This window comes from Lithobates pipiens, unplaced genomic scaffold (assembly GCF_037356315.1).
Source record: "Lithobates pipiens isolate NorthernLeopardFrog02 unplaced genomic scaffold, aLitPip1_a1.2 Scaffold_19, whole genome shotgun sequence".
Taxonomy (NCBI): domain Eukaryota; kingdom Metazoa; phylum Chordata; class Amphibia; order Anura; family Ranidae; genus Lithobates; species Lithobates pipiens.
Genome location: NW_027507764.1, coordinates 444,274,868 through 444,290,962, shown reverse-complemented (window position 1 = coordinate 444,290,962; position 16,095 = coordinate 444,274,868). Strand labels below are relative to the sequence as shown.

The 16,095-nt window shown below is 40.7% G+C and overlaps 1 protein-coding gene across 5 annotated transcripts in view; it reads left to right on the top strand.

The window, feature by feature from the left end:
* Positions 1–16,095, top strand: part of RB1CC1 (RB1 inducible coiled-coil 1) — a 230,354-nt gene that overhangs the window by 138,226 nt on the left and 76,033 nt on the right. For all 5 annotated transcript variants that reach the window (XM_077492686.1, XM_077492687.1, XM_077492689.1 and 2 more), the window contains exon 14: positions 4,704–6,616. In XM_077492686.1, coding sequence (XP_077348812.1) covers positions 4,704–6,616 — 1,913 coding nt within the window. The remainder of the gene's footprint in view (positions 1–4,703; positions 6,617–16,095) is intronic.

The window sequence follows — 16,095 nt, the reverse complement described above, 5'->3', positions numbered from 1 at the left end:
GAATCTCAGTCCAGAAACTAGATGCTGACTCAAAATTATACCCGAACAAAAGTGTCACCATACTGTAAACAGAAACTGATGAAGGCATTGTTTGAGTCAGTACCTTGAATCTTCTTGAAAGCAAAAAGATACCTTAAAGTTTTGCAACTATACAACAATGCACATCATGTACCTAACAAACAAAAACATATCTGATGCTAGGTCCACTTCAAGGCATTGTTTAATTATTATCTTAATAATTACGCTGTGATGCATCCTCTGATGCCGATCCCGGCTTTCAAAGTTCTCCATCACGGCTATGGCTTTAGTGTTGGAAAGACATCTTAGAAGGTCTTGGCCAATTTACCATCCCAGGGGAAACGGCTCTTGGTGCTACTCTGCACGATGTCATCAAGTACCATTTGGAAAAGAAGTATACCTTCTCCCGCAATCCAGGAAATGTGGGTGCCACAATGCATGCTTCTCTGCACTTAAGTGTTTTTTATTTGCTCACCAGGCTCCTTGGATCAAATGCTCCTGTCCTCACAGGTCCACTAAACCTATGGACAAGTTACATTGTTTTTAATTTTGCCCTGTAGTCCAAACATTTGGGGGAGATATTGGTTGATTTATTTCATTGGCTTTGGTCCTTCCTAATATCCTGCATCAAAAAATGTCTTCTGTGCATTTTTTGTCATCTGGTACTTTCTAAATAATATCTCTCGGAGCAAGCCGTGTGTGACAGCTGACAGGCTCTATATCCCCTTCTTTATACCCTGTTGCATTGAACACATGAGATTGATACAGCGTGAGAGAGAACGCAAGGACTGCTCAAGGATTCCCCGGGCTTTTACTGCATACCCAATAAGGGACGCGCAGGAACATCACAGCTTGAAAGAGTGTAAACCCCTCCCTGCTTTTCTACATGCTGTTTACCTTTACAGCAGTAAGGTAATAACCTAGCACAGCCATGAGTGTCAATAGACACTGAAGAGTGTATTTCCACACAAAAGTCACACTGTCACTGGAGAGCATTATAATTACACCCAGTGTCTTTGAAAAACACTGTCACATTTGCACTATCTAGCACCGTGGACTGTTTAAAATCCCCACGTCCCGTTTTGGGATTTATTTATTTATTTTGCATATTGTGCACAGTCTTGCTATATATTTGCTTGTTTGCACTTGTTTGCGTTTTTGCACATCTATTTATGGCACTGATTAGTATTTATACACTGTGTTTATTTGCCTAGAATTACTGTCTAATGCTATATACTTCACATACGTGATTTATATTTTTTATATATATGCTTTTACATACTCTGTAGATTTTCACTTTAAATTTAGACAGTATTTGATCTAGACCCCTAGATACTTTACGTCGATACATTTTTAAGCATTTGATAGTGAAATTATCCATTATAATTTTTTTGTTTATTAAGGCTTGTCTTTTTTTTATTTTTTGTTTTATACGCTTGTATGAAAGTTTGAAAAACTCAATAAAACATATCTTTAAAAAAAAAATCCAGTGGACAAGCCCTCCATAGCATGAAGGCCTGCCCCACCTATTTTCATTAGGGTGGGGGTTGTCTTTGTGGACCTGTGGATTTCTCTGCTTTCTGACAAATGGGTCCACAAACTTATTCTGTCAGGCTTCTAGATGGAGTTTCCTTCCTATCCACCAGACAAGTTCTTTCCTTTCACTTTTCACCTCTCCATCTCTCCCTGTCTTGTCTACAGGAGGCTGTTTATGAGGCGGGCAGAATTTTCTTCTCTAGAGCGTAATAGCCCGGTTCTGGACCCAGAAAGGTTTTGGGCACTTTTAATCCAACCTGTTTATGGTTCCAGATGGACTCCATCTGTTCTGTGGTGACCTCCCTTCCTCAGATTTTCCTGTCCTCCATAGACATCAGGGACATGTACTTACACATTCCCCTTGACATCAGCACCCCTGCATTTTGCAGTTTGGGTCACACTTTATTAATTGCGGCACTCCAGGAACTCTGCAGCCTCACAAAGTCTTTCATTGGCAGAACTTCCCATGCCAACTTCTCATTTACTCCCATTTACATTCTGGGAGTAAAATACTGGCATGTGGACTATCACAGTTATCTAAAGCTGAATTAAGGAAAAGTGGTCAGTAGTCTCCCAGATATGTTTTTGATCAAATTTGTTTGCGGGGGGGGGGGGGGGGCATGCCGCTGTTGGAAGCCATGTTATAATGCATGGGGTTGTTAAGCCCTGTGATTCCCTTTGTGTTGAAGGCATGTAACTCCACCTCTTGGAAGATTCGCCATTGTATTTGGAAGGCTTACATTTCATAGTGCAAGGCTGCATATTTACACTTGCATTTTTTCTTGGTGTCTTCGCTTTCTTCAACTGGACATTTGATGAAAAGCTGGCCATTAAGAGCTAAGATTCTGCCCTTGCAGTTTTTATTCAGCGCCTTTTGGCCACGCTATCCTTGGTTTGTATCTTTGTTAATGGGATTCAGCATGTAGCTCTTCCAGTGTGATCTCCGGTTTTGCCGTTGAACCTGAACTTGTTTTTTTTTCAGTTCTTCAGAAGCCTCCCTTTAAGAATATTGTTAATTTTTCATTTGCTTACTCTCTCACAGAAAGTCACCTTTTCTCATTGCTATCTCTTCCGCACGCTGCATGTCAAAGCTGTCAGACTTGTCTTGTAAGCCTTCCTGTTTGGTTTTACACAGGGATATGGTAGGTGGTGTTCGATTGTCATCTGAAAGAGAATATTGTCCCTTCTTCATAGTGTCTGCTCACTTCACATGTGTTCCTGTCTACGACAACCTTGTTCCAGAGGTTTAGTTCTCTTTTTGTGATTGCGAACGGCCCACGAAAAGGTCTAGTGGGTTCCTCTGCCACTATTTCTCAAATCAGGCAGACCATTGTCCAAGCTTATGTCTTTAGGGAATCGGGCTTCTCCCTTCCCTGTTATGGCACACTGTACCAGGATGCTCCAACATCAGGCATCTGGGTCTCACGTTGGCCTTGTCGTCTGCCAAGTCTGATTTACCAAGTAAATGTTTTTGCATCTTTGGATGCATTTATCGTCTGCACAGTTTTGCAGGTGGCTGTTTGAGGTTTCTTGTTCCTCTTCTCGGAGGTTCCTGGGAGGTGTTCCATGTTTTTTCGCTGGTTCCCCACCCCTCATTCAGGCACAATGGTTGAGAATGTGAAGACCTGTGTCCATCAATGAACAAAAGAGAAAACAATATTTTTGGTACTCCCTTTCTCTGAGTTCAATGACGAACACCCCTCTGTCTTGGCTCTTTTTTTCCCTTGTACTGCTTTGTAATAAACTGTGTTGTCTATAGCAGAGAGGGAGTTTCCCACCAGTTAGGACTATCCATATGCATTGCTATGTGCTTTTTCTGCCTAGTGCCCTACACCTAAAGGTCGCGCTGTAAACCCAGTGGTTGAGAATATAAAGCTCTGAACTCAGAGAAACCACCAACCTAAATGTAGGCATTCATAGGAGAGGGAACACGTGGCTCCCATGGCTACTCCCATTTTCTGGTGGTAGAACTTTCCAATAAACATAAATACTTAGAGTAAGTTAGAACTTAGAACAAGTTCTAAAAGTTCTACAAAAAAATGTTTTGTGTGGGCCAGCTAGGAGATGTCTACATTCCAGCCATTAGGCCACTGCGTGTACCCCCACCTGATGTGGAATCGAAGTCTATTACAATTCCACATCCATGCCTACCAATATGCATTCCATAGGTACTATGAAATCTTTAGGTTTCTGAAGCATGTCGCTGGCATCCAGGACAGATGAAGGAAGCTCAGATACCAAATATATGCTCCTTTTGTCAACATATTTTCATTTTCTTATAATGGGACTACCCACCCTGGAGACAATAGGTCTCCCTGGGGGTGGGGGTCACTTTTTTGTATTTTGGGAATTTCATAAAATGTGGCAATGTTATATTCACCTACCTGCAGATGTTCCTATTATTTTTTTAGAAAGTAAACCAACCTCAAAAACGTTATATACTGTAGCTTCCCATTGATTTCCATGAAAAGGTTAAAAAAGGGGTTGTTTGCACATTTTTTGGTTAGCGTGAACTGTGGCTTATTTGTCCGTATACTTCTTTCAAAAAATCACTTTCCTTTTATACCACCACATTCCCGCCCTTATCACTGAGCTTAATAATGCAATCATGGTCCTTATTCAGTTGTGCTAGAGCTTTTCTTTCATCTCTTATGAGGTTGTGTGAGCTTGATTTATGTTGGTCCCAGTCACTACTACGAATATCCTGGGCTATAGCCTGAGAAAAAAGTCTGCAAATATCAATTGTGTCTAAGTGCAAGAAATTTCTTTGATTTGTTAAAGTTGACCCATCTAAGAAATAGGCAAATGTCCTTGTACAACTCAAAATAATTTCCCTCACAACTGTGAAGTGTCATCTTTGAGTAGGGGAATGTCAGTAAGATTAATATTGTTATTGTGGGATATGTTTATCCTTATGTCAGTTGTATTTTTATCGAGACCCCACTAAAGATGTAGCAAAATGAAGGTATGAAATATCCTTTATTGGAATTACTGGATTTTTGTAGTCCTAAGATTGCAATTCCATCTTTTACTTAGTGCTATATTTTGCAATAGCAGGTTTATCAGTAAGATGTAGTTATCTTTTAGAAAATATTGATAACCATAAAAATTTAAACTGATTCAGCTGATTTTCTTGACTTTATTTTCAGGTGTCTAATGGTCAAGTTTCACCACAATCTGCAACTACACCAAGGATTGAAAGTGCAACTGAAGCTACAACTACTACCTCATCCAAATCTCCTCCATCACTTAGTCTTCAGGGTCCCATTTGTCCTTCTGTCTCCATCCCAGCACCCCTAGAAGAGTTGTCTCCAGATAGTATCGACGCTCATACCTTTGATTTTGAGACAATTCCTCATCCACATATCGAGCAGTCGCTTAAACAGGGTTCCTTGGATTTGGACTCATTAGCAGATAGTCCTGAATCTGACTTTATGTCTGCTGTCAATGAATTTGTTATAGAGGAAAATCCTGTGTCCCCTAACATTAGTGATACACAAAGTCCAGAAATGATGGTGGAGTCCCTATATTCATCGGTCATAAATGCAATTGACAGCAGGCGTATGCAGGACACAAAAGGTAGTAAAGATAAAAGTGCCGAAAACATATCTTTGAAAGCTTGTGTGGACAGATGCAAAGTTGTTGCTCAAGAATCACAAGCCAATTTGCGAAACTTTAAAAAAGAGCTTTGCCAATTAAAGATACTTGTACAAAGGGAGCAGAGTGAATTTGCCAGTGCTATTAAATCCGTTTCTGCAGAGATCCTAAAAATGATTCAACATGCTAATGTTTCTCTTGAAACTGCATTGAAAGAGAAACATTTTGAAGAATTACAGCTTCTACAAAAATCTTATGAAAAGCGACTACAGCTGTCAAAGGAAGACCTTAATGTAAATGAAGAAGTCATAAAACAGTTGAAAAGTAATATTACGGGACTGAAGGAAGATTTACAAACTAAACAAATGGAAGCTGCTGCTGTCAGAAGTGAAAATGAAACATTTCTGCACTTACAAAATGAAAGGGATCAGAAAATGATCCATGTTGAAAGTGCTATGAGGGAACAATCTTATGAAATGCAGAAGCTCAAAGAGTCCCGGGAAACAACCTTAGAGGACTTAAAGAAACTTCATACAGAGAATGAGGAAAAACTCAGACTTCTCAAGGAGGAGTTTAAAATTTTAGAGCAAACACACCTCAAAGAATTAGAAGATAATTTACAGCTCAGACATGCACAAGAACTTGAAGATGTAAAAGTAGAATATAAATGCTGCATAGAAAAACTGCAGTTAGAAAATAAACAAAAAATGGACCAGTTGCAGGAATCTTGTGTAGCCATTGCAAAGGATAAAGATTCTCAGCTTCAGGAACTAAACCTTAGAATTTCAGAACTTTCTGATATTAGATGTAAATTAGAAGTGGAATTAGCACTTAAAGAAGGGGAAATTGATGAATTAAAAGTAATTATGGAAGAAAATAAAGCACAGCAGCAAGACACCTTGAATTTCCAAGTCAGTGAGCAAACAGAAGCACTAAAGAAAGAGGTTATTCACCTAAATAATGTGTTAAAAAATCAGAAAGGTGAACACGAGCTTGGATTGGAAGAGCTCAAAATGTTATTGACGATGGAGAAAGAACAATGTATTTCTCAGATGCTGAATATTCATGAAGCGCAAACCAAATCATTACAAAGAGACATTAATAATTTGACCAGTGGCCATCAGCAAGCATTAGAAAGAGAAAGCAGGCTTCAGGAAGAACTAAATGTCTTACAGACTAAATTAGAAGACACTTTAAAACTACTTGAAAAGCAAACTGAGCAGCATGAAAAGGCTTTAGGACAGCAGGTCGAAATGCATGAAACATCAATACAAAAAGTTGAAGAAGATCGAGAACAGCTGCTATCTGCACAGAGGCTTGAAAAGGAAACCTTGACACAGACGTTTACATGCGAAAAGGAAGATTCAGTGCAGCTCAGTGTTAAGGACTTTGAGTTGCATATGCAGAATGTTGAAAAAGAACTCTCAGACAAAGTACTGATTCTTCAACAGCAGTTAGGCAAGAGGTAGGATGCAATCTTTTATACATTTTGTATGAATGGAGAGCTGGCTACCTTAGATTTGTGAATGAAAAAACAAATGAACAGTAAGGAGTTTTCGGTTTTAGGAGGTATAGCAGCCATCATGTTACATTAGATTTGTCCTCCAGCAGTATAATCATAGCTGCGACTTTAGAATACATTTTATGAGCTAATGTCATCGCTTAGATGGCTAATCAGTGGCTATGTTGATTCCCAGTTCTAAGAACATTGGCAACGCAGATAGCAAACCGGTCATGAGAATACAAAAGCTGCCATTGCTGAAATCCGTCTGTAGATGCTGGTTACCTGTACATATTTTTTTTTTTAATGCTTTCTGAGAGAGTCAATGAACCAGAACCAGATTAGACTTCCAGAGTGACATCAGAATGTGATATTTGTATTTGGTTCAGATCACTGACTGACTGAGGGCACTTCATCAGCATCATAGCCGGTGAATTCGAATTTTCATATGTAGAAGTCAAAGATGGCATTCTCCATACCTCTTAATATAGATTTAATTTGCAGTAAGTTCACCCTTGTCCTATTCACAAGTGGTTAAACAAGCTCATGGCTGCAGCTGCTGCTGTGAGGGTATACCATTTTTTAGCTGGTGATCAGATCTTTAGTAGAAGTGATCAGGGGAATTCTACAGCCACCTGATCACTTTTATGGTAGTAAGAAAATATGTAATTGTTTTAGGGTTCTAAAATATTTACTAGCAAAAATTGCTAATTTTAACATGTGTCAAAAATTTTAAAAATGACACCAGTTCCTTGATATTCATCTATAGACAGGAGTAAGAGGACAAAAAGCAAGACTGGTTTGACCAGCAGTGACGCTGCAGATAGTTAAAGTGATATATTAAAGCCTTGTTTTTTCTTTTTTTAAAAGGACAAACATGTTCTACTTCCCTACTGTGTGCAGTGGTTTTGCACAGAGCAGTCCGGATCCTCCTCTTCCCGGGTCCCATGCCACCACTCCTGGCTCCAAGCAGGTGCACTCCTGACCCGCGGCTTTGTGTGTCCATTCACACACGGAGCCGTGACTGGCTGTGATTGACAACAGCTGCCAAAAGTCAATCAGGAGTGCGAGTTCCAGGGGAGGCAAGGCTGTCATGGACAATGCTAGTTCAAGAGGGGGCTGTTGCACACAGAAGGTAATAAACATTGTGCCTTTACAACCACTTTAAAGCTGTATCTACTAGTCTTTAAAGAGGACTGGAAAGGGAGCAACTGAACTCCTCCATGTTGCTACAAGGAGATACCTTTTGCAGGAGTTCACTTTTTAGTACAAAGTTGAAAACCCCTTCAATTAGTTCTGTTAATGTTTATTGCAGCCTTGATTTGCCATCTAAGGTTAGATTTGCGCTATGAACAAGAAACATTTTTTCAATCAATTTTGGCTATAAATGTCTAAAGTTTTTGGATGCAATATTTGATGAATTGTCTGTTTGATGAACAAAGCTGCAGATTATTGGCATAAATGTGTTGTTCAGATGGTACCAACAGCATATTTTAACAATTATTTGAGGTTATACTAGTTAGGCATTTTTTGGCTAATGTATGTATGCAGCTATTTCCTTCTGAAGCAGGACCAGTTTTTTTTTTGTAGACACTTGACAAAGGCCAGGCTTTCCTTTGACATGAATATCATACGTTGAGAAGCAGAAGAAATGAAAATGGTCGGCAAATCTATGTTGAGTCATTTAGGCAAAATATCTCTCTGTCTGCTGAACACAAAAAACATTAATAGCTTTCATCACTGACTTATTACGTTTACTGAACACAAACAAACTAATAGCTTTCAGCACTGTTTTTTTGTTGTGTAAGTCTCTTTTCCAATTTTTGATTTCTTTTTTTACAAAGCTAATGTAATGAAGCATTCATTCATTTCTGTACTGGATTACAAGGCTATGGGGTTAATGGTTTAATTGTCCTTAACCCTTTTACTTCAACTCATGTAAGGCTTGCATCAGTGGCAGCAGGGGGTTTTGTACACAGTATGTGTATATTTCATGTGAAATCTTTGTCCGTTCTTCCCCCTTGCTGTGATTGAAAGGTGATTTACATATCTCGTGCACTAGCCTAAGACGTGCATTATTTTTTTAATTCCCACCCCCTCTCCTTTCTTCAGCATCTCTGCAAGGATTGGCTGTTCCACACCTCAGCATGATTTGGCATGCTGAAGTCATGTGGGGACTTTTCTGGGTTTTGACTGGATGTTAGTGATCATAGCAGAAGTTCAGTGTTTTTCGGGTCTTACAGCAGACAGAGGGGAGACATTTGACAGATAAGTATACATGCAGGAGGCATGTATATCCTTCTAGATAACCAATATTGCAGTCGTTTAGAAAGGATGAGAGTGGGTTTACATCACTTTAACTTTTAGTGAAAAAAAAGTGTCATAAAATAAAGTTATATCCAAGCACTTAACCCCCCCCCCCCCCAAAAAAAAAAAAAATTGAGCCTGCCACACCCCAACCTACATGCACATACTAACGTCAATACACACATTTGGTGGGGGCCTCTGCTTATGAAGACATCACTCGTACTACACATGTTACATATTACTGTGCATGCCAGAATGAGCGTAATAAATCTAGGGCAACTATTAATGGTTAGCTCTGAACTGATGACTAGTAGGCGTTTTTACAGTGTTGCCTATGGAAAATAAAGAGTACCCCCAAGTTACATTTTTCTGGGCTTTCTGTGCAATTTTGTTTACACAACCTTTTTTCTGGACATGCACATTTTTAAAGGTTGACATGTTGGCTATGTACTCAGTGCAACCTCATCTTTTATAATTTACAAAAAATTGGGTAATATATTGTTTGTGTGCTTTAAAATTAACTTTGCCCACCAGCCGCCATCATTATACTGTGGCAGGTCAGCACAAACCGTTTTAGCTGTATGTCAGTTATTTTAAGTGGGATAGCACCGCCGGAGGCGCGCGAGCGTGCCCACTGCATTGCAGGGGGTGGGGGTGGGGGGGCCATGCTCGTGGCCGGCGGTCGCCGCGAGGCAGAACAGGGACGTGTGTGTGTGTGTATATAAACACACAAATCCCTGTTCTGAGAGGAGAGGCAGATCGTCATCTCCTATAGTCAGTCCCCTCCCTTCACAGTTAGAACACACACGAGGGAACACAGTTAACCCCCTTGATCGCCCCTTTGTGTTACTCCCTTCCCTGCCAGTGACATTTACACAGTAATCCGTGCATTTTTATAGCACCGATTGCTGTATAATTGTCAATGGTTTCAAAAATGTGTCAAAAGTGTCCGCTGTGTTCGCCATAATGTCGCAGTCCCGATAAATCACAGATCGCCACTATTACTAGTAAATAAAATAATAATAATAAAAATGCCATAAATCTCTCCCCTATTTTGTAGACGCTATAACTTTTGTGCAAACCAATCAATATATGCTGATTGTGATTTTCACTGCTAAAAATATGTAGAAGAATACATATTGGCCTAAACTGAGGAAAACATTTGCTTTTAAAAAAAAGATAAAAATTATTTGGGAATATTATAGCAAAAAGTACAAAATATTGAGTTTTTTTTTTTTTTTGTTAATAGCGCAAAACATAAAAAATGCAGAGATGATCAAATACCACCAAAAGAAAGCTCTATTTGTAGGAAAAAAAGGACATCAATTTTGTTTGGGTACAGCGTCGCATGACTGCACAATTGTCAGTTAAAACGACGCAGTGTTGAATCACAAAAAATGGCCTGGTCATTGAGCAGCCAAATCTTCAGAGGCTGAAGTGATTCATAAACTGCTGCTAAAATATCATGTGACCTAAAAATTTGAACTACAACCAATTTATTCTCCAGAGTGTCTGCTTTCAGAGAATATATCTCTTGAGGTGTGTATATATATATATATATATATATATATATTTTTTTTTTTTTTTTTTTTATATCTCTTGAGGTTTTTTGTTTTTTTTATGTGTTAAATTATTTTTATTGAATTTTTAGAGAAAACAACCTTAACCACTTAAGGACCAAGCCTTTTTTTGATATGTTTTTTACAAGTTAAAAACATTTTTTTTTGCTAGAAAATTACTTAGAATCCCCCAAACGTTATACAATTTTTTTTCTAACACCCTAGAGAATAAAATGGCGCTCGTTGCAATACTTCTGTCACGCCATATTTGCGTAGCGCACTTTTTTTCCACTCAACATGCCTCTCAGCAAATAGCTTGGGGTATCTACTTTCCAAAATGGGGTCATTGGGGGGGTATGAACTGTCCTGGCAATTTATGCAAAACATTTAGAAGCTAATGTCACACATCATTCACTCTTCTAACCACTTGAAGATGAAGCCCTTTCTGACACTTTGTTTTACATGAAAAAAAAATTTTTTTGCAAAAAAATTACTTTGAACCCCCAAACATTATATATTTTTTCAAAGCAAAGGCCCTGCAGCTTAAAATGGTAGGTGTTTCATTGCGCAGCGATTTTTCAAATGCATTTTTTTTTGGGGGAAAAAACACTTTTTCATTTTAATGCACTAAAACACTATATTGCCCAAAGGTTACATGGATACTAAACATGACATGCTTTAAAATTGAGCACAAACTACATACATTTTTAAAAGCCTTTACAGGTTAGCACTTTAGATTTACAGAGGAGTTCTACTGCTAAAAGGACTGCCCTCGATCTGACCTTTGCTGTGATACCTCACATGCATGGTGCAATTGCTCTGTACATATGACGCCAGACCGACGCTTGCGTTCGCCTTCGTGTGAGAGCGGGGGGGGGGGGGTGCTTTTTTTTTTTATCTTATTTTTAAACTGTTCCTTTCTTTTCTTTTTTTGCTTTATTGTTATCTCAGGGAATGTAAATATCCCCTGTGGTACTCTTTTTTGAAAAAATTGGGGTCTATTAGACCCTAGATCTCTCCTCTGCCCTCAGAGCATCTGACCACACCAAGATCGGTGTGATAAAAGGCTTTCCCACTTTCCAAATGTCGCTGTTTACATCCGGCGAAATCGAAGTCATGAAATGCTCGTAGCTTCCGGTTTCTTAGGCCATAGAGATGATTGGAGCCATTCTGGTCTCTGATCAGCTCTATGGTCAGCTGGCGGAACCACCGGCTGCATTCTCAGGTTCCCTGTTGGGACAGGAGAGCCAGAGAAAACCATGGAAGACGGGGGGGGGGGGGCGGCATTTGCTCCCATTGCTTGTAAAAGCAGTCTAGAGGCTAATTAGCTGCTAGGTTTGCTTTTTACATGAAAGCCGACCACTGTCTGAAAAAAATGATACCAAGATGATACCAAAACCCGCAGGCATCAGGTATAACCACTCAAAGTCCACCAACATACCAGTGCGTTGCTGGTCCTTGTTGGGCATATATTGTAATCTTTTTTTTTTTTCATGCAGCCTGTGGGCTGAACGAAAAAAAGATTGATCAGTGGGTATGCCCACCATTAGAATACCTCCCTTCATCCATCCATTTCTAATGATGGGCATACATGCACCATTTATGCATGTTGAAGCATGGGGGAATCCGCCCCAAAAGGTAGGAACAAATCGCTCCTCCACCCCTGCTGCCCCCATGCTTCGGCATATATGCTCTTTTTTTTAACTGTGGTGGTGAAATCGCCTCCTACAACGCTGGAGTCACGGCTTAATGTATCATGGGAGCAAACACTGTTGCTGTCAAGATAAAAAAATCTGCAACGGAATGGCGTACCTGCTAAGCAAATGATGGTTCACAATAAAACAAAGTAACATTACAGTAAGACTAACCATACCTCCAAAGCAAATACAAAAAAAAACAGTAAAAAATAAAACATTTAACACAATTTGTGCCTAAAATATATATATATATATATATGTCGAAGCATGGGGACATCCGCTCCAAAAGGTGGGAGCAAATCACTTCCCTACCCCTGCTGCCCCCATGCTTTGGCATATATGCTCTTTTTTTTTTTTTTTTTAAACTGTGGTGGTGAAATCACCTCTTACAGCGCTGGAGTCACAGCTTTATCTATCGTGGGAGCAAACGCTGTTGCTGTCAAGATAAATAAATCTGCGCAACTGAATGGCGTACCTGCTAAGCAAATGATGGTTAACAATAAAACAAACATTACAGTATAACTCACCATACCTGCAAAGCAAATACAATAAAACATAATAAAAATAAAACCGAGAGAGAACGATAGATATAGAACAATAGTGAGTGAAAAGTAGAGAGTGAACATAAGAGAGAAAACAATAGAGAGAAGAAAAATACAACCACAACTATTTTTGGCTTTTTTATTTTTTTTTATTTTTTTGTGTTTGTTCTTTTTTTCACTTTTATAAAAACTGTAAAAAAAAACTATAAACTGAACATTGCAGATTAGGGTCTCTCAAAATGTGATGGCCATCACATCTTTTGAGACCCCAAGACCCTGTGTACGTGTGCCTATGACTGTGTGGTGCTGTACCCTATGCTATTACTCAACTAGTGTGTGGTAGCGTTCGAAACAGTTACCAATGCAAAGACAAGGTCAGGACAGGAGGGACAATTAAAGTCGGTGTCACGCCTATATCCACGCTTTCTACAGACACGACATCTTCTTTGGGGGTTTCTTTGGGTAGGGGTACCAGAGAGGACATGCGGAAAGGGGTACCAGAGAGGACATGCAGAAAATGCCTCTCATACAGCCGGCTTACTGCATTTGCACTGGGAAGTTGGGCCAGAGCACCGTCTGGATACAGAAGAGCTCTGATCTCTTCCTAGAATTTAAAGCGGAGGTCCACCCTAAAATGGACCTTCCGCTCATCGGAATCCTCCCCCCCTCCAGCGCCACAATTGGCACCTTTCAGGGGGGAGGGGGGTGCAGTTACCTGGATAATCCAGGTAACTGCACCCACTTCCGGGATAGCTCTCTGCGAAAAGGGTTTACGCCCCTTTCCGCAAGTGCCCGCCCCCTTCCGCAAGTGCCCCGCTGCCTGCTGGGAAACACGGATCCCAGAGGCAGCGGGGACCGTCCTTATTGCACAGCGCGACTTGCGCATGCGCAGTAGGGAACCTGGAAATGAAGCCGAAAGGCTCCATTTCCTGATTCCCATACCCAAGATGGCGGCGGCAGCACCCGAGTGACGATCTATTGATCGGCTTCGGGTGCCGACATCGCGGGCGCGCTGGACAGTTAAGTATCACTATTTTAAAAGTCAGCAGCTGCAGTATTTGTAGCTGCTGGCTTTAAAAAAAAAAAAAAAACGCGGAGTCCCGGCGGACTCCCGCTTTAAGGAAGGATCTAGTTCATCCTGAAGCTCTGTATAGCACATGAGCGTTCAGCAAAGCCAATTGAAATAAGTATACGGACACTTTTTTTGTACCAGCGTCTGACCTTACGGGCAACTAGGTACGACGCAAACAACTGGTTATTGAGGTCCACCCCTCCCATATTAAGGTTATATTCGTGGACACAGATGGGTTTCTCCACAACGCCAGTCACCGTAGGAATTTGGACAGTTGTGTCTGCATGAAGGGAGACTTCACTTCATAGCGAACAAATTATTACATCTCAAGCAGGCTCTCTCCCCCAGCCTAAGACGGGAATCTGCAAGCTGACCAAACATGGTGGTAGTCCTGCATTGTAATGAAGCCACCATCCTAAACTGTGGTTTCTCTTCTTTTTCCTTAAGCCTGTGCTGTTTATATGATTGGATGGCATGGATTGATCTACTGTATGTATTAATCCAATCACCTCCTCATAGCTGTGTTTTCTTGGATCTATCAAATGCTCACATTTTATTCGTACAGCTGGGTGGGCATTGTGAATCAATAGGTTCTTATATTCCATATCCTCCCGATTGGATTGTCTGGTGGGTCTTTGGCAATGGTGCATTCTTGATTTTCCTGTAGATCTGCGATTTCTCCCATTGCCACAGGAAAAGTAGAATTAAGATCCATATCTTCCTCTCCCCAATACTCTTCATTTTCCTCAGTGTCCCCAATTTCATAGGCACAAGTAGGTGCTGTAGCATTATGTGCACATCTGCTGGCCACAGCCACCTTTCCTTTAAGAATTGAAATTGTTTGTAGCAACTGTGACTCTTTGTTTTGTGTGATCTATAATTTTCCTTTCTTAGTTCCATGTAACTGATCTTGTACCACTTTGTATGCACTAGTTATGTGTTCCCGTTCAGTCTCAACTTTGGTTAGCATGCTTTTCTATTGTACCACTTGTTTTTGAGCCAATTTGTATTTTTTTAAATGTTCCTCCTGTGAGGCCTTAAACATTTGATTAAGGGTGGTTAAGGTTTTTACTTGGTTATGTAAAGCTGCATTCTCTTTTTCCTTCTCAGAAATTGTAATATTTTTATTATAGACTATATCAGGAGTAGGCAACTTTTTGAGCACGGTGTGTCAAAAAATGTTTTTAAAGAAATTGAGCGTGCCGATTTTATAACCAAAAAAGTCACACTCAATCACAAAAAGGACTTTTTTAGTAAAGCCGCGTACACACGGGCGGACTGTATGGCCAACTTAGTCCGTCAGACAATCCGACGGACAGTCCGTCCTACTTTCGAATGAACGGACTTGACCACACACGGATGCAAAACAGTCCGTCGAAAGTTTGTGCGATGACGTGTACAGCACGTACGACGGGACTAGAAATAGGAAGTCCAATACACAGCAATGCAACCTTTCGCCGTGTAAATCCTTTCTGAGCATGCGCCATGCTTAGTCCGTCGAACTACCCTACTCACGAGCGGATTGTCCGCTGAAACCAAAGTACGACGGACAATATTACGGAAATTCCGAAATACTTAGTCCGCCAGACTGCACGCTGAAAAAGTCAGCTGAAGCCCACACACGAGCGGACTGTCCGCTGAAATGTGTTTCGATGGACTAAGTTGGCCAGACAGTCCGCCCGTGTGTACGCGGCTTGAGTGTAAAAGTAAATGCTCTAAACTACTTGAGTAGTAGTGCGAAATTAACATCCTGCACGCCACAGAACAGCCCCTATTCCTGCACTTCCACACTTCAGATCAGCCCCAATTCCTGAAACTCCACATTTCAGATTAGCAGATTATCACTTCTTTCTGAGATTGTAGTGGCAACCAAGCAAGTCATCTACCTCCAGATGGTGGGTGGGGCTAGCAGGACTGTGATTGGCTTCAGCAGTGGCCAATGACAGTCCTCCCGCTGGAAACAGGGACAGCCCCCTCCCACCAGAACTGCACCCAATCTCTTCCCCATCACAAAAGCTGACAATCGTAACTACAGCAAAGTTAGAGAACCAAACAATGTTTCCCATCTTTTACAATGTGTGGGGGCACGGTGCCTCCCCCTCAGGGCAGGTGCAGTGTGGGAATTCTGAAATTGGAATGCATTTGTGTCTCACTGACGCATCCATGCACTGCTCTGCTCAAGGGGAGGAAGTCGAATGTTGGTAAAAGAGGCTTTGCATGCCGCTTGTGGCACCCGTGTCGGGGGTTGCTTACCCCTGGACCATAT